The sequence below is a fragment of the Mus pahari genome, chromosome 1 (genome assembly GCF_900095145.1).
Source record: "Mus pahari chromosome 1, PAHARI_EIJ_v1.1, whole genome shotgun sequence".
Lineage (NCBI taxonomy): Eukaryota > Metazoa > Chordata > Mammalia > Rodentia > Muridae > Mus > Mus pahari.
Genome location: NC_034590.1, coordinates 95,182,101 through 95,206,766, shown reverse-complemented (window position 1 = coordinate 95,206,766; position 24,666 = coordinate 95,182,101). Strand labels below are relative to the sequence as shown.

Genomic DNA, 24,666 nt, shown 5'->3' with positions numbered 1-24,666 from the left:
AGGAGATCAAAAACCAAGGAAAGACTGAAGGCACAGTTAGAGGAAAAAATGAGTGCTCTAGAAGATTGCGTGGAGGCATCTACCCACAACACAAGAATAAGGTCTTGCAAAAAGTACAGTGTTGACTACTGGCAAGGTTTCAGTTAGATGAGCTTTAAAAAACATTTTTTTTAGAAGTAAAAATTAAGCTTTTCTCATAAGACTACTGGTAGCTTTACAATAACCTTAGCAATGTGACCCAGACCTAGCTCTTGATTGCTCTGCCACACCAACTCATTCCACCAGCCAACCATGAGTGGCCTGAGGATGTTATCTGAAAAATGTTAGACTTCTCAATTAGGGGAAACAGATGAAGTCCTGACTGAATGTGTATTACTGATGTAAATGTGTCCATGACAAAGACCCCAATGCCTCAGACCCTTAGCAAAGCCTGTCCCAAGTATAGATGTTGACAGTGCGTATAGAAAGTACCAGCCATAGCTTCCTCCTCCCAGATGACTATAGCTGGAGACTGCTCCCTTACAGAGTCCGCTGAGGCAGCATGACAATTACTTCCAGGACAGCCACACAGCACTGGAGATTGTAAGCCATCTAGAGATAACATAAGCTTACAATGTGTAGGTTGAATACAAATGCCAAACACAGCCTGGGCTTCCTCATACCTATGGGTCCTTGGAAGCATCTTCTGTAGACCATGTGTGACAGGGAGATACACAACCATTTCAATGGCCTCTGATCAGAACCCATAACTACTCCTTTAGTTGGAGGAGCTGTCACCTATCAGATGAATAACAAATGAGTCTTATGCCATCTGGCCATTGCCACCTTGCCCTCTTACTTACCTGTCCAGTCCATGGACACAGGCCAGGGTCCTTTTTTGTAACTATGAGTCTACAGTAAGGACCAGGGAAAGCAGTGGCCTGGAGGAGAGCCTTCTTATGGCCAAAGTTGGGCTGGGTCTGGTGTTTATCTTTCAACTCTGCCCACCAGTAAGAGAGGAAGGCGGCCTGCTGGGCACTACTCTACATATAGAGAAACTAAGCCTCAGGAGAATGAGAATGTGCCCAAAGGACCTCATGTAGGCACACGACAACTGGCACACGACATAGCATGCTGGCTCAGTCCTATCTTTGCTAGGGTACCAGAGGTATGTGGGCTCCACTCTTAGCCTAGACTTCTCACATATAAGAGAGAACAAGAGCACTACTGAGTTCAGTGGATGGAGATGGACTCTCTGTGTAGAAGCTGCTGTCAACAACTACACCCATCTGTCAGCTCTATTACTCCTGTCATAAAGTGTGTGGTCGATGGCTGGTTCTTGCTTGCCCACTATATTTTCCCCAGTCTTCTGTGATGATAATCTAATTTTCTTTTGGGAAATTATCCCTTTCTAACAATGTTAATGTGGGCTTCCTCACCTGACTCTTGTGACCCAGCTGGCAGGTCTCAGTCTGGGCACTAAACTTGGCTGACCTCCTGGTCCTTCTGCTAGAACTGCTGACAGTGAAGGCAGGCACTGTCAGAAAGGAGGAGGGGAAGGAGAGGGAGCACCACTTACTCAGGCCTACAAGTTGGGTACTTTCCAGGTCCCCAGCTCCCCGTGAGGCTGCTGCAGTTTCCATCGCCATCCTACATATGAAATAACTAAGCTCCATGGTGTTTACTAGCTAGGCTCTCTGACTCCAGCCCCTGGACCACATTAACTGGCTTTATGCAGTAAGCCTGGGGTAGCTGGCAGTCACCTTACTACATCAGCGAATTGTCTGCATGAAGAGTGGATGGCCCTGGGAAAAGGAGAAGTCCAGAGTCTGAACACTTGGATCCTAGTTATTGCTGATTTTGCTGGCTAGTTTTATATCAACTTGACACAAGCTAGAGTCCTTTTGGGAAGAGGGAATCTCAACTGAGAAAATGTTCCAACTAGATTGGCCTGTGCTGCAGGTTTTTTGTTGTTTGTTTTATTCTTTTTTGTTTGTTTTAGTTACTTGCTATTTGTTTTGTTGTTGGTGGTGTTGGTGGTTGTGGTGTTGTTTGATATAGAAGGGCCTAGCCCATAATAGGTGTACCACCCCTGAGCACCATAAAAAAGCAGGCTGGGCAAGCCATGGGAAGCAAGTCAGTAAGCAGCATGCCTCCATGACCCTGCATCAGCTCCTGCTGCCTCCAGATTCCTGCCCTGACTGTCTTCGATGATAAACTGTGATATGCAAGAGTAAGGGATATAAGCCCTCTCCACTTCAAGTTGCTTTTGGTCATAGTGTTTCCTCACAGCAACAAAAACACTAATGCAGACACTGATGCTGCCTACCTCTGAAGTTGCAGCACTATGATGCTGCGAGTTCCCCTTTTAAGATGAAGCTAGTATAAGGACTTCTATTGCTTATGCAGTGCCCCAGTCCACAGACTATGGCTTTTACCAGACCTAGCTGACCAGAGAGCTAACAGCACAGAGGGGAGGAGGCAAGCGTCTTCGTGTCAGGGGTGGCAGCAGGAACGGGTTCCCGTGGCTGTTGCCCACCCTGCGGTGGGGTGGCTTTCACCTGAAGACATCTTTCCTGAGGCTCGCAGGCAGCACCTTTCTTTAGCTGATACTATTCCCTTTCTAATCCCATTCTACATTCCACACATGGCTTTTTTTTTCCACGTGGAGGGAGGAGGCAAGTGTTAAAGGCAATTTCATGCCTCAGATCGGAGGATAGAGGAGACTTTGATGATGCTCTGTACAAGGGCACATTGCTTATCCAAAACAGCCTCTTTCTGCTCAGAAATTGCAGCTCTCTGAGGGGTTTTTTCCTAGAGTTTAATCTTGTGCTGGAAGCTAAGCTGATACCAGAAAGGTTTTAGACATGTCAATCTTCTTCCTGGCATTTTATCAGAAACTGATTCTCTTTACTGTTTGGCATATGAGTCTTGGTGTTGCCCTTGTTAAACTGGGGTTTCCAGGGCTGGATTTGAAAACATATATCCTGCAGCTCCCAGGGGTCTCAGGGCAGCTGGGGATTCAAAGGTAAGGCAAGTCCTACAGGAAGGATTATGGCTGCTCTCTGATGGCATTACATGGTAAAAAAAACACTGGGTTTATCTATGTTCAGCTCTTTCCTGAAAACACTTCTACTCTGTCTCTTGGCTTTGAAACATTTTTGCATCCATCTATCTATCTATCTATCTATCTATCCATCCATCTATCCTATCTAATCTTATCTATCTATCTATCTGTCTATAGTGTGTGTGTGTGTGTGTGTGTGTGTGTGTGTGTGTGTGTGTGTAGGTCACAGGATAACTTGTGGCAATCTGCCCTCTCTACCATGTAGGTCCCAGAGATTGAAGTCAGGTCATCAAGACTGGCCACAAGTGCCTTCACCCATTTGGCTTTAAAGACATTTGCCTTTCAAATATACTCCTTTGCCCCTGCAAGCTCAATTATAAACTTCAACATCTATGGAGTTCCTGGGATGTGCAATGCACCTACAGAATACTTACCACAACCCTATGGAACCTGTGAGGTTAAGCCACCTAAATGAGAGTGAGCCTAGGAACCTGAGTTGCTCACTGCAGTGGTCACAGGCTTCCTATCTTGCTGCACGACTTGCTTGCCCAGTTTTAAAGTCCCAAGGTACCACTGCTAGTAGCCAGCCAGCCAATTTCTCAAAACCTACAGAAACCAAGACCTCACGGCATAGAAAGACAGACAATGCTAATTTCACACTGGGAAAGCATTTGGCAGTTGAATCCAAAATGGATTTCATTCTTCTCTGCCCAGAAATACAAACTAAAAGGTTTCATTCCCGTAAAAGTGCACATTTGGAGAGCTGACTGCCACAGCAGGCTCTAGTGCCTCAGCATGCATCCTCCTGCCACTTGCTCCCGTCCTTCTTAAGTGCTTTCTTCCTCTTCTTCCTCTTCCTTCTCCTCCTCCTTTCCTTCTCTCCTCCTTTTCTTCTTATCCTATTAATCAAACCTAGAGTTTTGTACATGCTAAGTGAGCACTCTACCCACCACTGAGCCTAAACATGTTTTTTTTTCCTTCAAAAGACAAGATCTTATATCATGATGTCTCAGTTATCAGAAGGCCAAGTTGCAAGGACACTGAGACTCACATCAGACAAGGAAGAAGGCTGTGTGTGCTGCTGGATGGTTAGTGTTGCTGGAAACCTACAAGAATCACCACTCTCACTGAGCTAAGGGCTAAATGGTTCTCACATTTGAGCGTCTAGACACACCTGCATGTCCTTCTCAAACAAACTGCCCTGCTGCCATCCACAGCGAGATGAGGAGCCTGAGGAAGCCTGGAGTGGCCCGTATGATGCAAGCACTGTTGCCAAAGCCTGCCACCCTTGATTCCGGCCAGCACTCTAGAGATGGTCAACAGCCATCAACTCTGCCCTTCAAGCACTATTAGCAGATGACTGAGAACACTGCTTTCAATAACACATATACCCTTTGATCCACTGATTCTAGTTTAAGGACTTCACCTTGGGCTGATTTTGTATATGTGTAGGAAGTTCCTAATTTAGATTATTCTTAAAATATTTTTATTTAATAAGAGATGGTTAATAGTCTAGACAGTCACTACTGGGAACTAGTAGTACATTTCTTAGTACCCAAATCCAATCTGAGCTAGCACATAATGTGCAGACTGCATTTACCCTACTTGGTATGTTATTCGTGCTTCCCTATGCGTATGTGAATGTGCTGCATCACAGGCTATTTCTACAGGACCTACTGGGACACCATTACTTTTCAGATCTAAGAAAATGAAACACATTTATCTCCAAAGTTTCAAATAAAGGATGATGTTCTAGTACATCTGTGGTGAAATAGAAAGATACCATAACAAGAACAAAGGCAGTCCATGTGTCCTGCGACAGGAGTCTTCCAAGATGGGTTGGGTATGAGAAGGAGGGAGGAGGGAGAGAGAAGGGAAGGAGAGAGAGACCTGCTGGAGCTGGGACTTAGTAAAGATGCTGGAGGCCAAGAGAATGGTTGACAGCACCACAATTTAAAAAAGAAAGATATTCCTCATGGATGGACTGTTACCTAGAAGTGCAACCTGAAATGGACACTTTCCTCCCCTAAAAACAGCACAACAGGAGGAGAAGCCAGAAACCAGGTATTTGGGTTTCTTTACTGTAGCCAATTCACTAGGGAAATGCCCAAGGACCTGAGTTCAATCCCTAGAACTTAATTTAAAAAAAAAAATTAGACAGCTAGGTGTGGTAGCACAGATTTGCAATCCCAGTGCTAGGCAGGTGACAGGCAGCTATCTGGTGCTCTCTGGCTGACATGGTGGATTCCAGAACAATGGGAGACTGTCTCAAAAAAAAAAAAATGGACAGAACCTCATGAGCATCACTCAAGATGTCATTTGACATGCAAGCACATGCACAAAATGCACACATAGCAGCCATCTGCACACAAAAAACCAAGAAGAGAGAATAGGTGGATGTAAACACCTAGGACTACTAGTTGGAAGGACACATACGTGGTTTCATCTCGGAAAGGGAACTGAGGGCTGCTATCAGGAGCATAGTAAACCTTCAACTGTTTCTTTTTTATTGATGTGTTACAGACAGAAGTTGGGGCCTCAGGCATATTAAATAAGTGCTCTGCCATAGAGCCCCAGCCCCAGCCCCTTCTTCCAAACACCCCCGGCATTGACTAGATGACTAATCCCACTCCCTGGCCTCTGCATGGAGCTCCTAGATAGGAAGAGCGTAAGAGAGCAACGAGTGGGAGTGGGAGTGGGAGTGGGAGTGGGAGCCTACTCTTGGTGGCATGCAAAGTGACAAAGGGGGCTAGTTCCTGAGATCCAGGTCTCTCCTGCTTTGCCTGAGAAAGGAAGGTTCTTTAATCTTGTACCCAGAGGAATGGTGAGTGAGAATGTGCATGCATGTACAAGCAGGCAAGCTTAAGGTTTCTAAATGGGACAGTTAAATGGCTTTTACAGTCCTTTACAAAGTGAGCTCACAGATGAGTGGTTTTTAGAATCTCCAATCAACTGCAAAAGATGGCAGTCCATTATCACAAGAGGCTCTTGGAGTGGGTAAGAGCGGAGGCCCAGGAGTAAATAGGGCTCACTTACCTGAGGACACCCATCCAGAAGTTGGAAGGTTGGGGTTCACCTAAAGCCTAGCCTGAGCCAGGAGGACCCCTAGAGGAAGAAGGATAACTGGGTTTTCTCTCTGTTGATATGTACACATGTACACAGTAGACAGCCAAATATTCATGGGACACTATGAAACAAATGCCACTGTAAATGAACTAGGTAGTTGCACTGCAAACTAGTTCTCCTTGGAGAGCAGTGTCAAAATGAGAGGGCTCAGTGCCATAGGTCACCTGCTCAGCTATGAGATCTATGTGACCTGCTCTGGAACCTACACTATGGCTCTGAATGCGCACAGAGGCTCGAATTCACAGAGCTGCAGGGGTTCCTATGCAGCAAGAGGACATGCCCCCCAGCACATTGTGCCCTGCTTAGCAGTGTGTGCACACTGAGAGATGGGGGTAGGTTAGATGGTGAATAAAAATCAGTCTCTCCTCTGGGATTTTTTCTCACTTTTTTCTTAAGCACTGTATGACAAATTTGCTTCCTAATGATTTTTGAGTAAACTACAATGGCCACAATTTCAAAATCATTAATAATTCATGACCAGAGGCCATAAACACTACATAATCGCTACAGGCAGGAACCATGAATACTTGTTAGAGGCAAGACCAAGAATATTTTCACTAACTGAACTGAAAGCACTTGCTGCTGCAAGGCAACCATCAAGAGACATTTCAGAGCCAACTGTGCCCTTTCCAGTACCTCAGCTCAGCCTGCCTCTTCCAGGCAGCCTTTTCTGCCTCTAGAACCTAACAGCTGAATGTGGGTTCTTCTGTGCTGTTCGTCAGTCTCTGTCTGGACCTGTCTCTGTGGTATATGGAGTCAGTGATGCTGAGGGCCAGGCTGTGCACAGTATACAAGGAGCCCATGATCAACAGACAGGCCTGCCTCATACTCTTAAAAAAAAAAAAAAAAAAACATTCTCATCCTCAACTGTATGTGTGTGCTGCTAGCAGTTAACAAATTCAGATGTCTGGATCCACCCCCAGAGCAGAAACGCTAAAAAGGGCCGGTTAGGCCAAGGGTGATGACACAGCCCTGTAACCCCAGCATTCTGGAAGCAAAGGTGAGAGGATAACAGGCTCAAGGGCAGGAGAGATGGCGAAGTGGATAAAGCATTTCCTCACAAGTAGGAGGACATGATTTGGATTCTCCAGAACCAACACAAAAACCTGTCAGGAGTGACAACCACCTATATAATCCCAGTACCTGGGAGGAGAGACAGGGGATCCCTGAGGCAAGCTGGCTAGCTAGACTAGATGGAATAGACAAGCGTGGAGTTCAAGGAGAGAGCCTGTCTTTATAAAGTGAAGAACAATAACAATCAAGTAGTACACTCAACTTCAAGTTTGGGCCTCCACACATGTGCATATACTCATCCACATGCATACCACACATATACATAGGAGAAAGAAAGGAAAAGAGGGGGAACAGGAGAGAAGGAAGGAGACAGACAGACAGACAGACAGAACAACCTGTATGAGTCACACAGCACTACTTTGGGCTAAAGGGAGTCTGGAAAAGCTCACTGGGACCCCCACACACCTCACTATGTTAGTTCATGACCCCACATAGGCACATAGGCACAGTACTCATCTGACCCAGGGGAAAACTACATTTTCACCCTCTGGGGATAGAGTAGCCCACAGAAAAGGAACAGGACAAGTGTTCCCAGATGCTTGTTCCAACTAACTTTGACAAGAGACAGTGTGTCTTTTCTTTACCTTTCATGGTGACATGGCTGAATCTATGGCTGGCCATCTGCATAAGGCTCACAGTGCTACCAAGTACTAATGGGAGGGTACAGAAAGGCAGGGTAGGAGAGGGCAAGTTCAGGGGATCAGGGAGTCCCCTAAGCCAGCAATGTGCTATTAGTAATGCTCTGTTTTTCTAGCCAGTTGAAACAGTCGGCCAGCACCCCCTCTTCAGAGGGCCTGAAGCTATCTTAAATATCTTTCAGAATTAAACCTGTGCATTGAGATAAATAGCCTCATGTTTTGATTTTCACTTCAAGCACTTTTTAGTAGAAAAATGATCTGAAATTCTCTCAGGCAATTGATACAATGGAGATGCTGGGAGAGTGGCAATTAGAATGTTCTGTTGCTAAGAGAGGGCAGAGGAAGAAAGAATAGGAAGCTCGATTTATTCCTTACATCTCGCCCTCTCCCAGGAACATGGGACTTGATCAAAGAGCCCTATGAAACATATGGTCCTTATGCCGCTTCTGCCCACCTAGGCTTTAAAGGTCTTCCATTTTCTTTATTCTTGTCTCTCTGACTTTGACCATGTTGTTTCCTTGAACTAAATAACTCCTACTCATTCTTTAAGAGGCGGCCTGACTATCACCTCTTCCGCAAAGTCTTCTTTCCTTTTATGTTTCCTTAGACAAGGTCTTGCTATACATGCTAGACTGAACTTGAACTTCAAATTATCCTTCCTTGGCTTTTCAAAAGTGGAAAATTTAGGCCTATCCACACAGCTTTTGAATAGCCTATCGTTTTTTCTTCTTTCCTCTCTTTCATTCTTCCTCTCTTCTTTCCTTTCAGTTAATTTTATTTCTAATTATGTGTACATGTGTGCACGCCTGTGTAGGTATGTGCATGTGTGCAAGCATCTGGGAAAGCCAGGAAAGAGTGTCAGATCTGGAGCTGCAGTTACAGGTGGTTGTAAAGCACCCTATGTGGATGCTGGGAACCCAACTCTAGCTCTTTGGAAGATCAATGCATTCAATTAACTGCTGATCCCATCTCCCTAGACCAGCAAAGCTTCTTGATACTTCAGATGGGGTTAGGTGAGCCCTTTGAACCCACTTTATCTACCTATGATAGTTTCTCACACTGCAGTGCAATGATCTAGGGGTACTTCTCTTCCAACAACACATATAGCAATGGTTGTCATATCATCCCTTAGTCCCACTGAGATCCAGAGCAAATAGACTCAGTGGGGCAGCTTTCAAGAATGGCCAAGTACTGTGTAGAAGTGAGTCTCTGGACTCAGCTAGGGTCACAAAGGCTAGGCCACAACCAAGAAGACAGGAAGTGAGATATGGTCTTATGTGTGGTGGTACACACCTGTAATTCCAGAACTTAAAGAGGAGGAGGAGGAGGGTCTCCAGTACAAGGGCAGCCTGGGCTATATTGCAAGTTCTAGATTACTTGACTATCTGGGCCAAGAGCTCCTGTCTTTGGGTGAGAGGGGCAGCCAATCTCCCCACTCCATTCCCTCTGTTCATTTTCACCACTCTTAAACCTGGCCTGCCTTATGGCTTGCTTTGAAGCTCCTAGACCTAACTGAGCTTAAAAAACAACCTTTTATTCTTAGAAGTGGCAGAAGTGACCCTGTACCCTTTGGGAACCCAAGACTCAGGAGGTCATATAGCTGGCATGCCATCCTCTTAGACCCTGGAAACCCCATGTGAGCAAACTTTATTGGTTTGCAGGAGAAGAAGACAGCATGTGGAATATGAGGCACCTTGCCTGGCACCCAGCAAGCTCTGCAGACACAACTGAGCCCTAGTTGAGAGCAGGGGAGTCTGGCCTGAACAGAACCCCAAAGAAGGCCAGGTTGCTGACTACGGATTCAGGAACTAAATGCATAGCTGTTGTTCTAAGTGACTGAGATCTGGAATGAGTATCACAGCAAGCCAGCTGATGTGTTCCACAAAAGATCATTGTTACAAGTGACAATGGGTTGACAAGTCCAGCAGCCAGCTCTCACTTGGCCCAGGACTCACAGAAGGCCTGTTTACCCCAGGCTCAGTAAATAGCAGTGGGTGTAGTTACCTCCTTTCTCTCCTGAGAGCAGGACCGGCTTCTCTCCGCCTTCCGCAGGGCCTGACCTGTAGCAGTTCAAAAGCAGAAGCAGAGATTAAGGCTGCTTGGGAATAACTAGTTTATCACTGCAAAAGCTTTTTATTTGCAAACTGAAAAGACAGGACCAATCATAATGAGATGATTCTAAGAAAATGCAGCCTGTTATTATAATAGGAAAATGGCACTCTTTTGAAATGGACCAACGGCAAGGAAAATGGTAATTCACACACAGTATTTGACTATAATGAACAAAGCTCCAGCCCTTTAATCTGGGCCATTATCTGCACTCTGAAAGGGCCAAGGGACTGTAGTTTTCCCTGTTGAATTACATTTCTATTAAATTGTTTGGAATTACATAAAACACCTTCCATAAAAATGCCTTCTGCCATGTGCATGGCCATAAACTTAGGTGGGTACATTCTGAGGTGCTGCACCAAGCCCCAGACTCACATCTCAGGTGATGTGAAGAAGTGAATTAGCGGTAATCACACGCGCTTCACATAATGGGCAATTTCAGAGAAAATCGTTGCTTTTCTCAGAACGCCTTAGACTAGCATTTGAAGGTATGTGTAAATTCAGGAGGCATCACCTCCTGCAAATGCATCCTTCCAAAAGCATGTTTTCACACCTATGAATGGAGTGGCCACTAGAAAAGCTCCTAACAGACTGCCTTGGTATTGAAATCTAAAACAGAAGTAGCTATATGTTGTCAATGTAGCTACTAAACTGCCCCACTTGACTCCCAGGTGGCTATGACTGCCACAACCACATGTCCTATCGGGTAAGAGACCTCAGAAGGCAGAACCAAAAAGACACAGTGGCAGAGGAGGAGATAGGATCCAAGTCTCTGACAGAAGTGATTTAGATATTTTTTTATGTTATCTGCTTCTAAAGTTGGATCCTGAATGTTCATATGTCATGCTTTGAAGCTTTTAGGAATAGGGCCTAGATGCAGGAAGTAGGGGCTTGGCAAGTTATATCCACACCTGGTTCTGGCCCACGTTCTCTGCCTCCTGGCACATATATGCTATGGGACTAGGCAAGGTCCCTTGGGAGAATACCACTAGACAAATCAACCTCTGTTTCCATGTCTCCTCTGACACATTGAACCTCAAAACTGTAAGCCAAAATTAAACCTTTCCTTCCTCAAGTTGTTGCTTTCAGGTATTTCATTCCAGTAACAAGAACAGCAATTGAGATGCTATGTGTTGAAGCCTTGGCCCCAGCTTATGTGGCTACTAGAAGGTGGCAAAACCTTTTGAAGGTAGGACCCAGTGTAGGGACGTTAGGTCTTGTTGGGAACCCAGCCCTTCCTGCTCTCTCTCTGCTTCCTGGCCACCATGAGGTGAGCAATGCCCTCCAAATGTTCCCACCATGTTGTTCCTGCTTTACCACAGGCCCAAAAGAATGGACCAATAGACTGTGAGTGCAAACAGACATTTTCTCTTTATAATCTGATATCCTCAAGTATTTGTTACAGTAACAGAGACCTAGCAACACATCAACTCTGCTCACAATGACCCCTTAATGCAACATTTTGTCTTTTCCTCTCTTCACAGTTCACAGGTCTAGACCCTTGGGGCAACCATGAACCCATGTTCCAAATCTCAGTATGTCATACCAGGGATGACACCCAGCAGAATCCTAGATCTGACTTTGAAGTTGTTTTGGGAACCCAAAGAGAAGGACAAGGCAGGGATAATCCTGTTTGTAAGCTCTGAAGCTGTGCATAGTTCTTAATCACCTGCCCTGGGACAGACAGACAGCAATGCTAGGATATCAGGACAGCAGAGAGTAATATGAAACTTCAGCATGTCTTGTGATCCACAGACACCGCCTTGAAGCTTTTCTGATCCTGTGTGTTTTCCTTTCCACCTTATGACAAACTCTTTAGGATTCAGTGATTTTGAAGGATCCTAGAATAACACACTGTGCCATGGAGTGTTCATGGTGGGAAAGACTAGGAATATGTCCACCCACAAAGAGCAACTATCATGAGCAAGGCCCAGGTTTCATCCCCAGCACCACAACCACGATGATAAGAGAGGTTATACAGGAATTCTGCACTTTCTGCTCAACTGCTTTAAAAAAATAAGTTTACCAGCTATAGAGATGTCTCAGTGGCTAAGAGCACATACTGCTTTTGCAGAGGACCCGAGTTCAATTCCCAGCACCCCTATCAAGCAGCTCACATCCACCTATAACTCCAGCTTCGGGTGTTGTTCTGGCCTTCATAGGAGGCACCTGTCATTCCCCACCCCCAACCCCTCCACACACACAGAGTTTCCTTATACATATGTACAAATCAAGTATCCAAAAAGAGACCAGGGTCTAAGAATTAGGAGATCTAGTTCTTAGTCTAAGTTAATCACAGCTTCATATACCCTAATGTTCTTAGACAGTACCTAAAGAGAACACTCTAGAACCCCTTGTCCACACTTTGACTGTCAGTCTGTGGATTCCAAGCAGATCCTTGGGCTGGCAAGTGGGATGATATGACAAGTAGTCTAGTTTGCTCACACAAAGTAGACGCAAATGGGTCTGAGCTAAAAGAGACTATATGGACTGGAGGCCAGGGTTGCCAAAAGACCAAGATAGGTCCACAGAGGTGAGAGTGCTAGCCCAGGGCAAGGCAGGAGCAAGAGGGTAGTTAGGAGCCAACTACGCAGCCTAGGTCTGGTAAGGCCCTTCCTCTTGTCAGTCACACCAACTGAGACTGCTCTGGGAGAGCATAGAGCAAGCTGGAACCTTTGCAAAATCCCAGACTCTCTGGGGGCATAGCTGTCTCCTGGATTGTGTTAAAGCTGGATGTGGTAACATATGCCTTTAATCTCAGCACTTGGAAGGCAGAGGTAGGCAGATTGCTGTGGGTTTGAAGTCAACTAGAGTCACATAGTGAGAAATAAATAAAATGAAATAAAGGTGATTTACTCTGAATCATCACTAGATTTGCTGTTCATCTAAAATTCCATTATGGGCTGGGAATGACCTGATGGTAGCTGAATGCCTGTCTAGCATGTATAAGGCTTTGTGTTCCGTCATGACACCACATGCATACACAAATAAAATAAAGTTTCAACACACTGTTAAAATAAAACCTTAACTACTGGTTAAAACCTGAAGGCACATATCTCTTTTGGAGTTAATTAGAAGTGTCTTTATTCATTAAATTGGAAAATAATTTGCTTATCTTCCAATGAAGATAATGCACTCTAATTATGAGCATTTAGATCTAAGCTCCCTGGAAGCCGGTTGTCTTCACACCCAGGAGCCTCTCTCCTGCAGGGAGCTCCATGATGACCACCTTTTGGCAAGAGCAGGAGAAATGGACTCGGAGTCCACGGCACCTGCCTGCTGCTTCTGGCATCTCATGGGGTCTTCCTACCTGTAGTTTATTTATTCTCACAACAACTGAGAGGAGAGAGAGAGAGAGAGAGAGAGAGAGAGAGAGAGAGAGAGAGAAAGAGAGAGGTGACATTAATATCAATAACCACTGCCTGCAAAAGGAAAGGGGTATTCCTCTGCACCTTGCAAGGTGACTTGCCTACATCAGTTCCAGAGCAATAAATAAGGCCAGATGTAAATGTTACATGTGTGCTTCACTTTAGAGGACAGATGTGTGCCTGGGGAAATGAAAAGAGACTTGAACCCGCTGAGCTTTTGTAAATAGAACACGTTTCCTCCATTTATGGCTTGAGAAGGGCTTTATCTGCACTTGGGATTTATTGTCAGTGGTTAGGATCTGACACTTCCGTTTTACTTTGCTCTAGATGTACATAATATTCACTGCTACCATTTAGAGGGAGTCATGTCTTCATCTGAAGTCATCAGGCAAGGAGAAAATCATGTCAAAATTACCCTTGAAAATGAGCTTAAGCCACTCATAATGAAAGGACACAGCCTTTTAGACCACTGCTGCAGACTAATGTATGTGTGTGAAATCTGGTGCATCTGGAAGAATAAAGTACATGATAAAAATATACATGCAAAATATATCTTTATGGTATTCCTCATTAATCTATTTCTATTCAGCTGTTCCCTCTACTTTTCTCTAGTTAGGCAGAGGAAGAGGTGGGGATATAGGCAAGACTGAGGTTCATGGTCTTGAAGTCATGGAAGGTCAGCAGCACCTGGCTGTCACCTGGCTGCCTGCTACAGCTCTGCCACCTGGCTGCCTGACACAGCTCTGCCACCTGGCTGCAGCCAGCTTTGCAGGGTTCTTCCTGAAGTCTCACAACCACTTTTGTTAAGATCTTCTATATAATTCCACATAGTGAGCCGGGTGTGGTGGCACACACCTTTAATCCCAGCACTCGGGAGGCAGAGGCAGGTGGATTTCTGAGTTCGAGGCCAGCCTGGTCTAAAGAGTGAGTTTCAGGACAGCCGGGGATATACAGAGAAACCCTGTCTCAGAAAAAAATAAAATAAAATAAAATAAAAAGGTCCACATAGTAAATATTATTGGCTGTGTGATACATAAGGTCTTAAGACTATAAGGTCTTTGGCACTGATACTTTGCCACTGTAGAGCAAAAGTAGCCATCAGTAATATGCAATTAAACAGCATAACCATTCCAATAACTCTTTATTTACAAAAGCAGGCAGCAGGTGCTGGGGATTGAATAATTCTTGCTTTAAAGGAATGCTATTATTCTCCTTGGAATAAACCAGTGCAGGAAGGAGAGGTAAACTGCAGGTGAGTGACTGAAAGGCTTACTCATTGTCATCATGACAGCAGCACATGACTGTTGTCACCATCACCATGTGGTCAGGGCTTAGTATATGGCAGGCACGAGGCTCCAAGCTGGGAACATATATCACCTCACTGACACATCACAGCTACTTAGGAAATTGACAATGCTATTATCCAGTATCAGATAAGGTCATGAGACCCAAAGAGGTCAGGACACTTGCTTGATACCACAAAGCTGGTGAGTAGTGCTGCCCCAGAGGTGGGCTGTCATAACCACTAGGTGTCACTGCCCCTCAGCCAGATCATTAAGCCTCCTCTAAGCACAAAGACAGTACAGCAAAGTTCTGGGGAGGCACAGGAGAGGAGGAGTCACTCTGTGATGCAGCATTTAATCTGTCGCAGGCTCCCAGAGCAATTAATAAGGAGATTAGGAGCAAATGGCTCCCTGGTGAAGCTGGCGCTCCCTTCCCGCCAGATGGCTTCCTGAGAAGATTTGGAACAAATGCCAACCATGGAGGGGCAGACTTGGCATTCCACTCTCCCTTCAGGGCTTTGGAGAAGAAAGGTGACTCGTGCAAATCCCACAGCACAGAGAACCTGGACCACAGATTCCATTACAAAGAACAAGAACAAAGGACTTGTTTGTCCCTAGGAGAGTGATGGTGCTTCCACTTTGTGACCAATGACACCAACTTATCTTCTGTTGTCTACATATGAGCATTCATGTTGCTTTTTGTGTGTGTTCACGAAATTTAATTTACAATAAAATTACCCCTCAAACCTAATGGCCTGAGAAAAATCAAAAGGGTCTAAGAAAGACCTTGATGGATGGAACACAAAATGGTTTAGAAGCACAAAGGCCATTTTTCCTTGGAGGTGGCAACATCTTTACTAGAAACTTGCTGAGAAGTCCACAACTTCCACAAGCAGGAAATGTGTGTGTGTACACATGTGTATGCATGTGCCTCTGTGTGTGTGAGCCACAGTATCATCATTTGCCAGGTAGTGGGCAGGCGAGCTGCCAGTGACTGATAGCACATTGTGCTCTTGCAGAGGACTTGAGTGTGGGTCTCAGCATCCATGTCAGGTAGCTCACAACTTCCTGGAAGGCAAGTTCAGGGCTCTGACACCCTCCTCTGGCCTCTTTGGGCAGCGGCATCAGTGAGGAACTACTAGATAAGCATGCCAAGCCACAAGATGAAAAGCAGCACTCAAAGGCTCAAAGAGGTTTGGAGCTCAGCGGTAGAGTGCTTGCCTAGCATGAGTAAGGCCCCGAGTTCAATGCCTAGTGTGAAAATACAAAGTGACTAGAAAACATTAAAATTAAGCAAAAAAGAAAAAAAAAAAAAGAAGAAGAAGAAAGAAAAAAATAGACAACAGCTGCAAGTTCCAGATGATCTACTTTTTTTTGTTAGACAGGGTTTCTCTGTGTAGCAGTGGCTGTCCTGGAACTCACTCTGTAGACCAGGCTGGCCTCAAACTCAGAAATTCACCTGCCTCTGCCTCCCGAGTGCTGGGATTAAAGGCGTACACCACCACACCCGACTTACTCTTTACTCTTATGAGAATGGCCACATCTAATAAACAATAGGGGCTGGAGAGGCTCAGCAGGCTAAAGCACTGGCTGCTCTGAGAGAACCTGGATTCAGTTCCCAAACCTACCTGTCTACAACAATCGGGTCTAGGGAACTGATGCCCTCTTCTGGCTTCCATGGGCACTGCATACATGTGGTACATAGATGTACATGCAGGTAAACACATATAAAAGTAAATAAATCTTAAAAGGAGAGAGAGCCTTTGTTGGAATGGGAGGGAGGGAGGGAAGGAAGGAAAAGAAGGAGGGAGGGAAAAAAGAAAGAGAGGGTGAGCTGGGGAGGCGGCTCAGTGGTTAAATGGAGTTTGGTCTCTAGAACCTGCACAAGTGTCTGCTGAGCATGGTAGGCCTCTTGTAAATCCAGCCGCAGAAAGCAGAGACTGGGAATCCCAGAGCAAGTTGGCTAGTGAGATCAGCTATATTAGCAAGCCCTGGGCTTAATGAGAGAATCGTCTCACTGAATAAGGCAACCACACGAACACACACACACACACACACACACACAGTGCCCACACAAATGCATATACACACATGCACACCACACACATGTGTGCATGTGCATATATGTATATAAAATAGAAATAAAAATAAAGACTTAGGAAAACATATGAGAAGTACTAACGGCTTTCCCACAGGAGTCCTAAGAGGGCTTTGAGGGAGGCTGTTGAGGACATGGAGCAGCTCCCTAAACCTCCTGCCTGGAAGAACATCACAGCATTTGTAGAAGGACACGTCTGGCAAGAGACCACTCTGGAATGCGGTGATGACAAATGCACCAACAACAGTTTCTTAACTAAGTCTATGGTGGCACTAAAATGAGGGCAAAGGTTACTGAATGGCTAGAGAAGATAAGGAAGGGAAATGGGGAAAGATTAAAGGCCAGTCAAGACCTGTCCCATGGTGGCTGGAGAGGCTTTCCCTAGCACTGACTCTACCAGCATGATGGCTTTTGGAATTCTTTACTTTCAACCACAAAGCTCTTGGTCAAAGAAGTCAAGTGACTTGCTTGGGGTCCCAGAGCCAGCAGGGGAGTCTGACAAGTGTGCCAGCTTAGCCTCAAGACCCAATGCCAACTCTACTCAAGGCCCACACCCCTCTGCCCACTTCAACTTCCTGAGTGCCTCGGAACCCTAATTCTGGCTTCCCACTACTGCACTGTAAGCACACAGGTCAGAGTCAAGTAGATAAAACAGCAGCATGGCAGGACTGGAACAGAGTGAAGAGCAGCTGACCAGCCTGAGAGGTGCTTAGCTCTAAAGACTGGTTTCCATGTAGATATGTGGGCCTTTTCCTGCTATCATTCTGTGTGTGTGTGTGCTTTTGCTTTGTTGTTAAAGACTCTGTAATCCAGTCTGACCTTGAACTCTGGGTAATCTTCTTGCCTCAGTTTCTCCAGCACTGAGATTACAGGCGTGTACTACCACACCTGGCTTGTTTTGTCAGTTATGGTTTTTCCAGAGATACCAAGGGGCAACATTTCTTTACTGCTAAATCCATGAGTCCCTTTTGAGGATACTTAAGGATCTGCCAGAAATCCACTAGACAAGAGCAGGAGGCAGGTGAAGGCCCCCTTGCTCCTGTGCACCCTCAGGTAGAGCTGGGTCTTTCAGCTACACTCCACACTGAAAGCCTGAAACCATATTCCTGTCACTCTTGCTTCACATTTTTCTTGTAACTAGAATTCCCAGGGCCCAGCTTACTGCCAAATTACCTGAGATAAACAAGTCATGCTAAGACCCTCCTCTCCTTTCCAAATCCAAATCGCAGCTGGCAGCTGGAAGTGGTTATTTATAGCCTGCACAGAATTCTTTGCACTGGCTTGCAGCCTCATACCCAGATGACTGAGAGCAGGCCAAGATAGAATAGTGGCTGCGACTGCCAGCACTGGGTGGCAGGGTCTACCTGTCAATGGGACTGGTCAGTCACAGTTTCACTGAAATCCACTGTCACAGACATGAAAGGATATACAGAAACCTATAAAGAGTGTATAAACCTATATGCTGGGAGGTTTATGTCCCTCTGCCCAGGGATTCAGGGATCCTGGCTTGTTCTAAGAAACTCTGGCTCTCACATACACTCCAAACTTATCTAATCTTCATGGCATCTCTTTTAGCCTCTGACTCTTCTAGATCCTGAATTTGCTATATAGGATCTCATACTATAGCCCAAGCTGGCCTCAAACTCACAATCCTCAGGCCTCAGTCTCCTGATTGCTGAGTTTCCAAGTGTTTACCCAGCTCCACCATCCATTCTTGCGCAGACTTTCCAGTGGCAGCTGAGTAGACTCTCAGGGTCAGCAAGATGGCTCAGGAGGAAAGGAATTCCTGGCAAACCTGAAGACCTTAGTGTTTTGTTTTGTTTTGTTTTGTTTTCCGAGACAGGGTTTCTCCGTTTCTCTATGTGTAGCTTTGTCTGTCCTGGAACTGACTCTGTATATGAGGTGATCCTCAAACTCACAGATCCACCTGTTTCTGCCTCCTGAGTGCTGGAATTAAAGGCATGTGCCACCACCCCGGTGCTGATGACCTGAGTTCTAATCCTGGGACCCACACAGTAAAAAGGCAATGATTCCCACAACTAATCCTCCGACCTCCATGCACAAGTGTACACGTGTGTATACACACACATAGACACACATGGGCACACACGTGGTAGAAAGAGAATGACTCCTGCAACTTATCCTCTGACTTTCATATGTATACACACACCCACAAACACACAAATATAATAAAATCTAAAAACAATAAGGCTCAGAGGTAGAGTCCTTGTTCAACAGGCAAAGGCCAGGGTTCCAGCCTCAGCATCAGACAGAAAACCACATTAGTCAAATTTTGAAATATCAGCTTACCTTCTGCTCCATGTGCAGCAGGCAACCCAAACCAAGCTCTAGTGAACAGACTCCACGTGTTCCTGGTCTGAGGCATCCCCAACTCCCCTAAGCTCTCAATCCTACCATCCCATGGTCTGAGGCATCCCCGACTCCCCTAAGCTCTCACTCCTACCATCCCATGCATCCTTACTTTGCTCCTTGCATCCCAGGCTCCTTTTTAACCCTCTACACTCCCTAGATCTGGGCCATTCATGCCCTAGGCCTTATTCAGCTCCCCTTTATCAAATTAGCTTTCAGCTCAAAGGAACAGACTCTTCTACCCTACCATAATCTCCCACTATTTTTTGAGACTGCAGTCCTAGCAGTCCTGGAACTTGCTAAGTAGACCAGGCTGGCCTTGAACTCACAAAGATCAACCTGCCTCTGCCTTCTCACTGGTAGGACAAAGGGTGTGCACCCAGCTCCTCTTCACTTTTGTGTTCATGGTCTGTCTTTTTCACCAAGGTTGCCATGGGGCTTTATGAAAACTCAATTCTCTGTGCTTGGAATGGTGCCTAGCCTGTAGGCACCAGCAGATGTTTCTGGAAGGAATGGATAAATGCTGGGAGGGACATGATCATCTTCTATGAGAAGTGCTTTCTGGCCCTGACATTTTCCAAATCTCCTACCCATCTCCCACCACTTTCTAGTGTGGTGAAACAGAATATGACTGAATGTGTTTGATATTCCTCTGAAAACCACTGGGAAATTAATAAGATGAGGGGAAAAAACCACACTTCTAAACTGTAACCAATGGCTTCTGTGAAAACAGGATTCCCAGGCTGAAATGGATTCTGGTCTATCTCTGTGTGGGTCATATACGTTACTGAATCCACTCTCCTCTTATAACCCAGCTGGCCCCTTTAATCTCTGGGCTTGCCACTGCACAAGAGAAGGTGACCCCCAAATGACCTGGTCAAATGCCTTGAAAAGTACATGAGCACCTAAAGAATCCTGATGCGAAGGCGCCTGCCTGCCAGACATCTCTTCAAGGACCTTTGTTTGATTTTGCTTAGGCTTGTGAAGCCCAACTGGGTTTGAAATCAAAATCCTCCTGCCTCAGCCCCCCAAACATCTGAGACTGCAGTTATGTACCACCACAGCTGATTCTGCTGAGCATCCACCAAATGCCCAGCATCCCTCTCAGTTGCTACGAATAGAGCGTACAGGTGCTGTGGGATGGAGGAGCTAGCTGTTTTTTTTTTTTTTTTTTAATGTCAGAATTTGTACATATATCCCAGTCCAATTCACATGCTCAATCCTACTTCCTCTGTGTTGGAAGCATGATGGGGGATGTGGAACACCCACAGAGGGAGGGGAGGCTTGACCCTCTTTTATGGGTTTTTATAGCTTGCTTTTGCAGGCTTAAAACAAAAGATGCAGAGGCAGAGTTCATTAATAGAGATATCTGAAGAGTTGGGGGCCAGGCTGAAACAGCCTGGGTACTGCCCTATCCCTGGAAGTCACCAGTATCAGACTCTCAGCTTCCCTGGGCTGTAAGCAAGCCTCCACAGCTGATAAATAACAATGGTCAGGCTACATCCAAGAATCTCTCAGCAGCTGAATCTGGGCACCGATGTTTGTCTAGTCACCACAATGTTTTGTTTTTGTTTTTAAGCATATTATCTTTTCAGTCAATGGTTAAAACTTAGGCAATATTACATCTTAAAATCCCAAGTTCTGTACTCTTGTGAAAACTGAAAGGTGTAGCAGTGCAAGGCCCGTCAACCTGCCTGGCAAAGTTCTCAGGAGCCAAGAGCAGAAGCTGCCAGGTGGTACAGGGGCCCTCCTGTTCCTATTCCTACCTTTCCTGGTTGGCTCCCTGCAGCTGTGGTCAAGTCCAAAGTCTAGGGAATTGATCCCTTCAGCAAAGTTTCAGAAAAGCAAAGGCTCACATGTCAGAACAATTGATTAAGAGAGCAAAATCATTATTGATGAAGCTAACACAAATGTACTTCACATGCTAGACTTTTGCCTTGGGCTTTGCACACATATAACTCTTATAAATACTGTAATAGGGAGATATTGTTAGTGTGGGGTTTGTGTGTTTGGGAGGGTAATTCTTGGGGTTTGTTGTTATTGGTGCTGTTTGTTAATTTTTTAGACAGGTTCTCATGCAGCCTAGACTTCTTGAACTCCTAATCCTTCTGCTTCCACCTTCTACACAGGGATTATAGACCTGCACCACCATACCAAGCTTAGCAGTAGCATGTTCAGTTCTGTTTTACATACAGAGGAAATCACATGCTCTGTGAAAGTAGCAAGCAGGTCTTCACAAAAAATGACGACTCCAGAGTATGCAGAGCAGCTGTAACAGAAACCTTGGCCATGCAGACCTCACAATTTGTGACCCCTGCCTGGAATCCTCTGAGCACTAAGACAATTCAAGACCCCAAAAATGGAACTCTGGAATAGAGCCATTAAGTTTCTCCCAGCTTCTCTCCCAGGTTACATTGTTAATCCAGAAAACATCTGTTTGCCAGGCCTCAGCATATAACACCAAAGTGGGTCTCCACTTCCACTGGGAATAAGGCATGACGCCAGTTTTGCTACAGCCTGGTGGGAAGCCTCGACAGGAAGAGGTAATTCTGCATGCCAGGGCCTATCACCACAGTGGGAGTGACTTGAAAAGGTGCAGCTGGCTAGGAATGCAGCACAGGCAAGGCAGAAAGCTGGGAAAGAATGTGACTTGCTCCAAAGTGGACAGATGCCTGGGGTGGCTCAAGAGAAATCTCAGGTGCCTACAGGGAAGGCCTATACATGTCATGAAACATGTGCTCTTGAAGGCTGCTGCCACCAGCCAGAAAGTCTTAGTGCTCAGAGGATTCTGGGCAGGGGTCACAAATTGTGAGGTCTGCATGGACAAGGTTTCTGTTACAGCTGCTCCATCAGCACATATCCAGAGTCAATGGGGTAAGCACATGTAGTTTGAATAGGTACAGCCCTCATATACTCCTGTTTGAATGCTTGGTCATAGGAAATGGCATTATTAGGAGGTGTGGCATTGTTGGAGTAGCTGTGGTCTTGTTGGAGGAAGTGTGGGGGCAGGCACAGAGGTCTCCTGTGTTCCAGCTATGCCCGGTGCAGAACAGTCTTTCCTTGCTGCCTTCGGATAAAGATGGAGAACTCTTCAGCTTTTTCTCCAGCACCTTATCTGCCTGCATGCTGCCATGCTTCCTGCCCTAACAATAATGGACTGCACCTCTGAAACTCTAAGCCAGCCCCAATTAAGTGTTTCCTTTATAAGAGTTGTCATTGCCATTTTTTTTTTCTTTTTCTTTGTTTCTTTTTTTGTTTGTCATTGCCATTTATGGTCATGGTGTCTCTTCACAGCAACAAAACTCTAAAATACCGCTGTTCATCACTAGAGGACTGAGCCTGAATAACAAGGCAAGCTCAGTGTACCCAAAGCCCCTTAATATGAGAATGGAACATCCAGGAATTCATGTGGAATCAATCTTGAATGAGAAAATACAACTATGAGCCCAATACAGCCCAGTATAAAACCTCTGGGCAGGAGTGGATGTCTCAAGATAGTTGGGGTTAAAGAAATTCTCCAAATAAGGTAACACATCCATAGGTCACTTGTGGCCAAATGAGCCAGACTTTTCAAATCCCCACAAGACACTGAGAGTTCATACTTCTTTTGTTTTGCTTTTTGAAATGAACATGGCTATGTAGCCCAGGCTGGTCAGAAACTCAAGACTCTCCTGCCTCAGCCTCCTGTGTGCTGAGACAGTGTATGCCACTCTGCTTACCTGGCAGTCATTAGTAAAGTACTTAGAATTAGCTCCTTGTCCCTTCCCTCAACTTTCTCCTACTTGGGAACAGAGGGCCACCCACTGTGAGTGCAAAGCCAGTTAGGCTGAGCTTAGAAAGCTAGCTCCACAGGGGAGCTTCCCCAGGAGTGCTTCTTCCTTAGCTTCCTGGTGGAGAAGCTGGCAACATTCTACAGCACAGTTTGCTAAGTCATTCACTGTTCTACAGCCTTCTAGGTTTGATAGAAGATGAGCACAATCACAGTGACATATTGAGCCATCTAGGAATTAAATCAAATTGGATCCTCTATGGCAGCAGTTGGCAAACTGGTTCTGGACAGGGCCAGACAGTAAGTTATTTTGGCTCCATAGACAATATATTCTCTGCTAAAACCAGTCAACCCTGCCATTGCAACATGATAGAACAGCCATTCATGATATGGATAGGACTGGGCATAGTTGTGTTCCAATAAAACTTTATTTACAAAAGCAAGCAGTGGGGCAAAATGCTTTGGGAAGAGAGATGGTCTTTGCTCTCTCCTAGACTCCTATGGTGAACTGACATCATTCATTTGTCTAGCTTTCTCACAGCCTGTGAGTTCATCAGGACAGAAACTATCTTACCTTTTCCAGGTACTATTTGTAGCATAATATAAATGCAACACTTCAAAGGGATCTTCAAAGGTGTTCACAGCCATAGGGTAGCAGGACTGTGACTGACTACAGATGCTGGGGTCTCAAGCAAGTGAGAGACATGAGGTCACTAGGTGGCACTGGAAAGGACAACTCCCAGGATTCCTCTGCTTGAGAGAGTAATTCTCATGCAGAATTGAAGTCCAGTATCATCAGCTCTTGATATTCAAAACACCCCAATAAGTTGTTGAGAAATTTCCCCATTGCTGGCAAATACTGCAAGTATATAAAAACATTACAAGTCAAATAAGCACAGCTGTGGGATGACTGACTCCACAAAGGTTACTCTGCAGCCTTTGAGATGCAGAATCCATCTGCTACTTCTTGTATGTGCCTGTTTGCATGTGTGTGCACCTGGATCTGCAGGTCAGAGGTCAATCTCAAGAGTCTTTCCTCAGATGCTGTCCATCTTTCTTTTAAACTACATTTCTACTTATTTTGTGTATACGTTTGTGTGTTTATACATGGAAAGCAAAGAACAACTTGCTATAGTAAGTTCACTTCTTCTACCATGTGGGTCCTAAAGATCAAACTCAGGTTGCCAGGCTTGGCAGCAGTTGTCTTTTGCTGAGCCATCTCACCAGCCCCACCCACCTTTCTTTCCAGACAGGATCTCTCCCTGGTGGAGCTCATTGAGTATGTTAGGTTGGCTGGGCAGCAAGCCCTAGGGATTCATGTCACCAGCATTTTGTGTGGGTTTGGGGAATTAAACTCTTATACTTACAAGGCAACCTTTACCAGCTGATTTGCTGTAGCTCCTTTTTATTTTTTATTTATACATATGTCTTTGCATGCCATGTATCTGCAGGTGCTAGCAGAGGCCAGAAAATAGTGCCAGATCCCTGGAACTGGAGTAATGGGAGGTGACTCCACCCAACACAGGTGCTGGGAACCAATTTCTCTGGAAGAGCAACAAGTGCTTTCAGCTTTTGAGCCATTTCTTCACCCTACATCTCCATTTAAAACTGAGCATTATTAGTTCAGTGAGGTGGCTCAGTAGGTAAATCACTCGTTGTCAAGCCTGATGACCTGACTTTTTTTCACGGTAAGAGAGACACCTCCCCCCTGCTCAGTTGTCCTGACTCCACGAGTGCTATGTCTTTCTGTCTCTCTCAGTCCCTCAGTTTCTCTCTCTCTCTCTC

The 24,666-nt window shown here is 45.4% G+C and overlaps 1 protein-coding gene across 4 annotated transcripts in view; it reads right to left on the bottom strand.

The window, feature by feature from the left end:
- The window catches only part of Kiaa0556 (KIAA0556 ortholog), a 171,147-nt gene that overhangs the window by 140,435 nt on the left and 6,046 nt on the right, over positions 1–24,666 (bottom strand). For 2 of the 4 annotated variants that reach the window (XM_021197601.2, XM_029542828.1), the window contains exon 2: positions 9,889–9,944. In XM_021197601.2, coding sequence (XP_021053260.2) covers positions 9,889–9,944 — 56 coding nt within the window. Of the gene's footprint in view, positions 1–1,558; positions 1,622–6,082; positions 6,152–9,888; positions 9,945–24,666 lie in introns of those variants that run through there. The other 2 variants (XM_029542815.1, XM_029542825.1) reach the window with 2 other exon arrangements.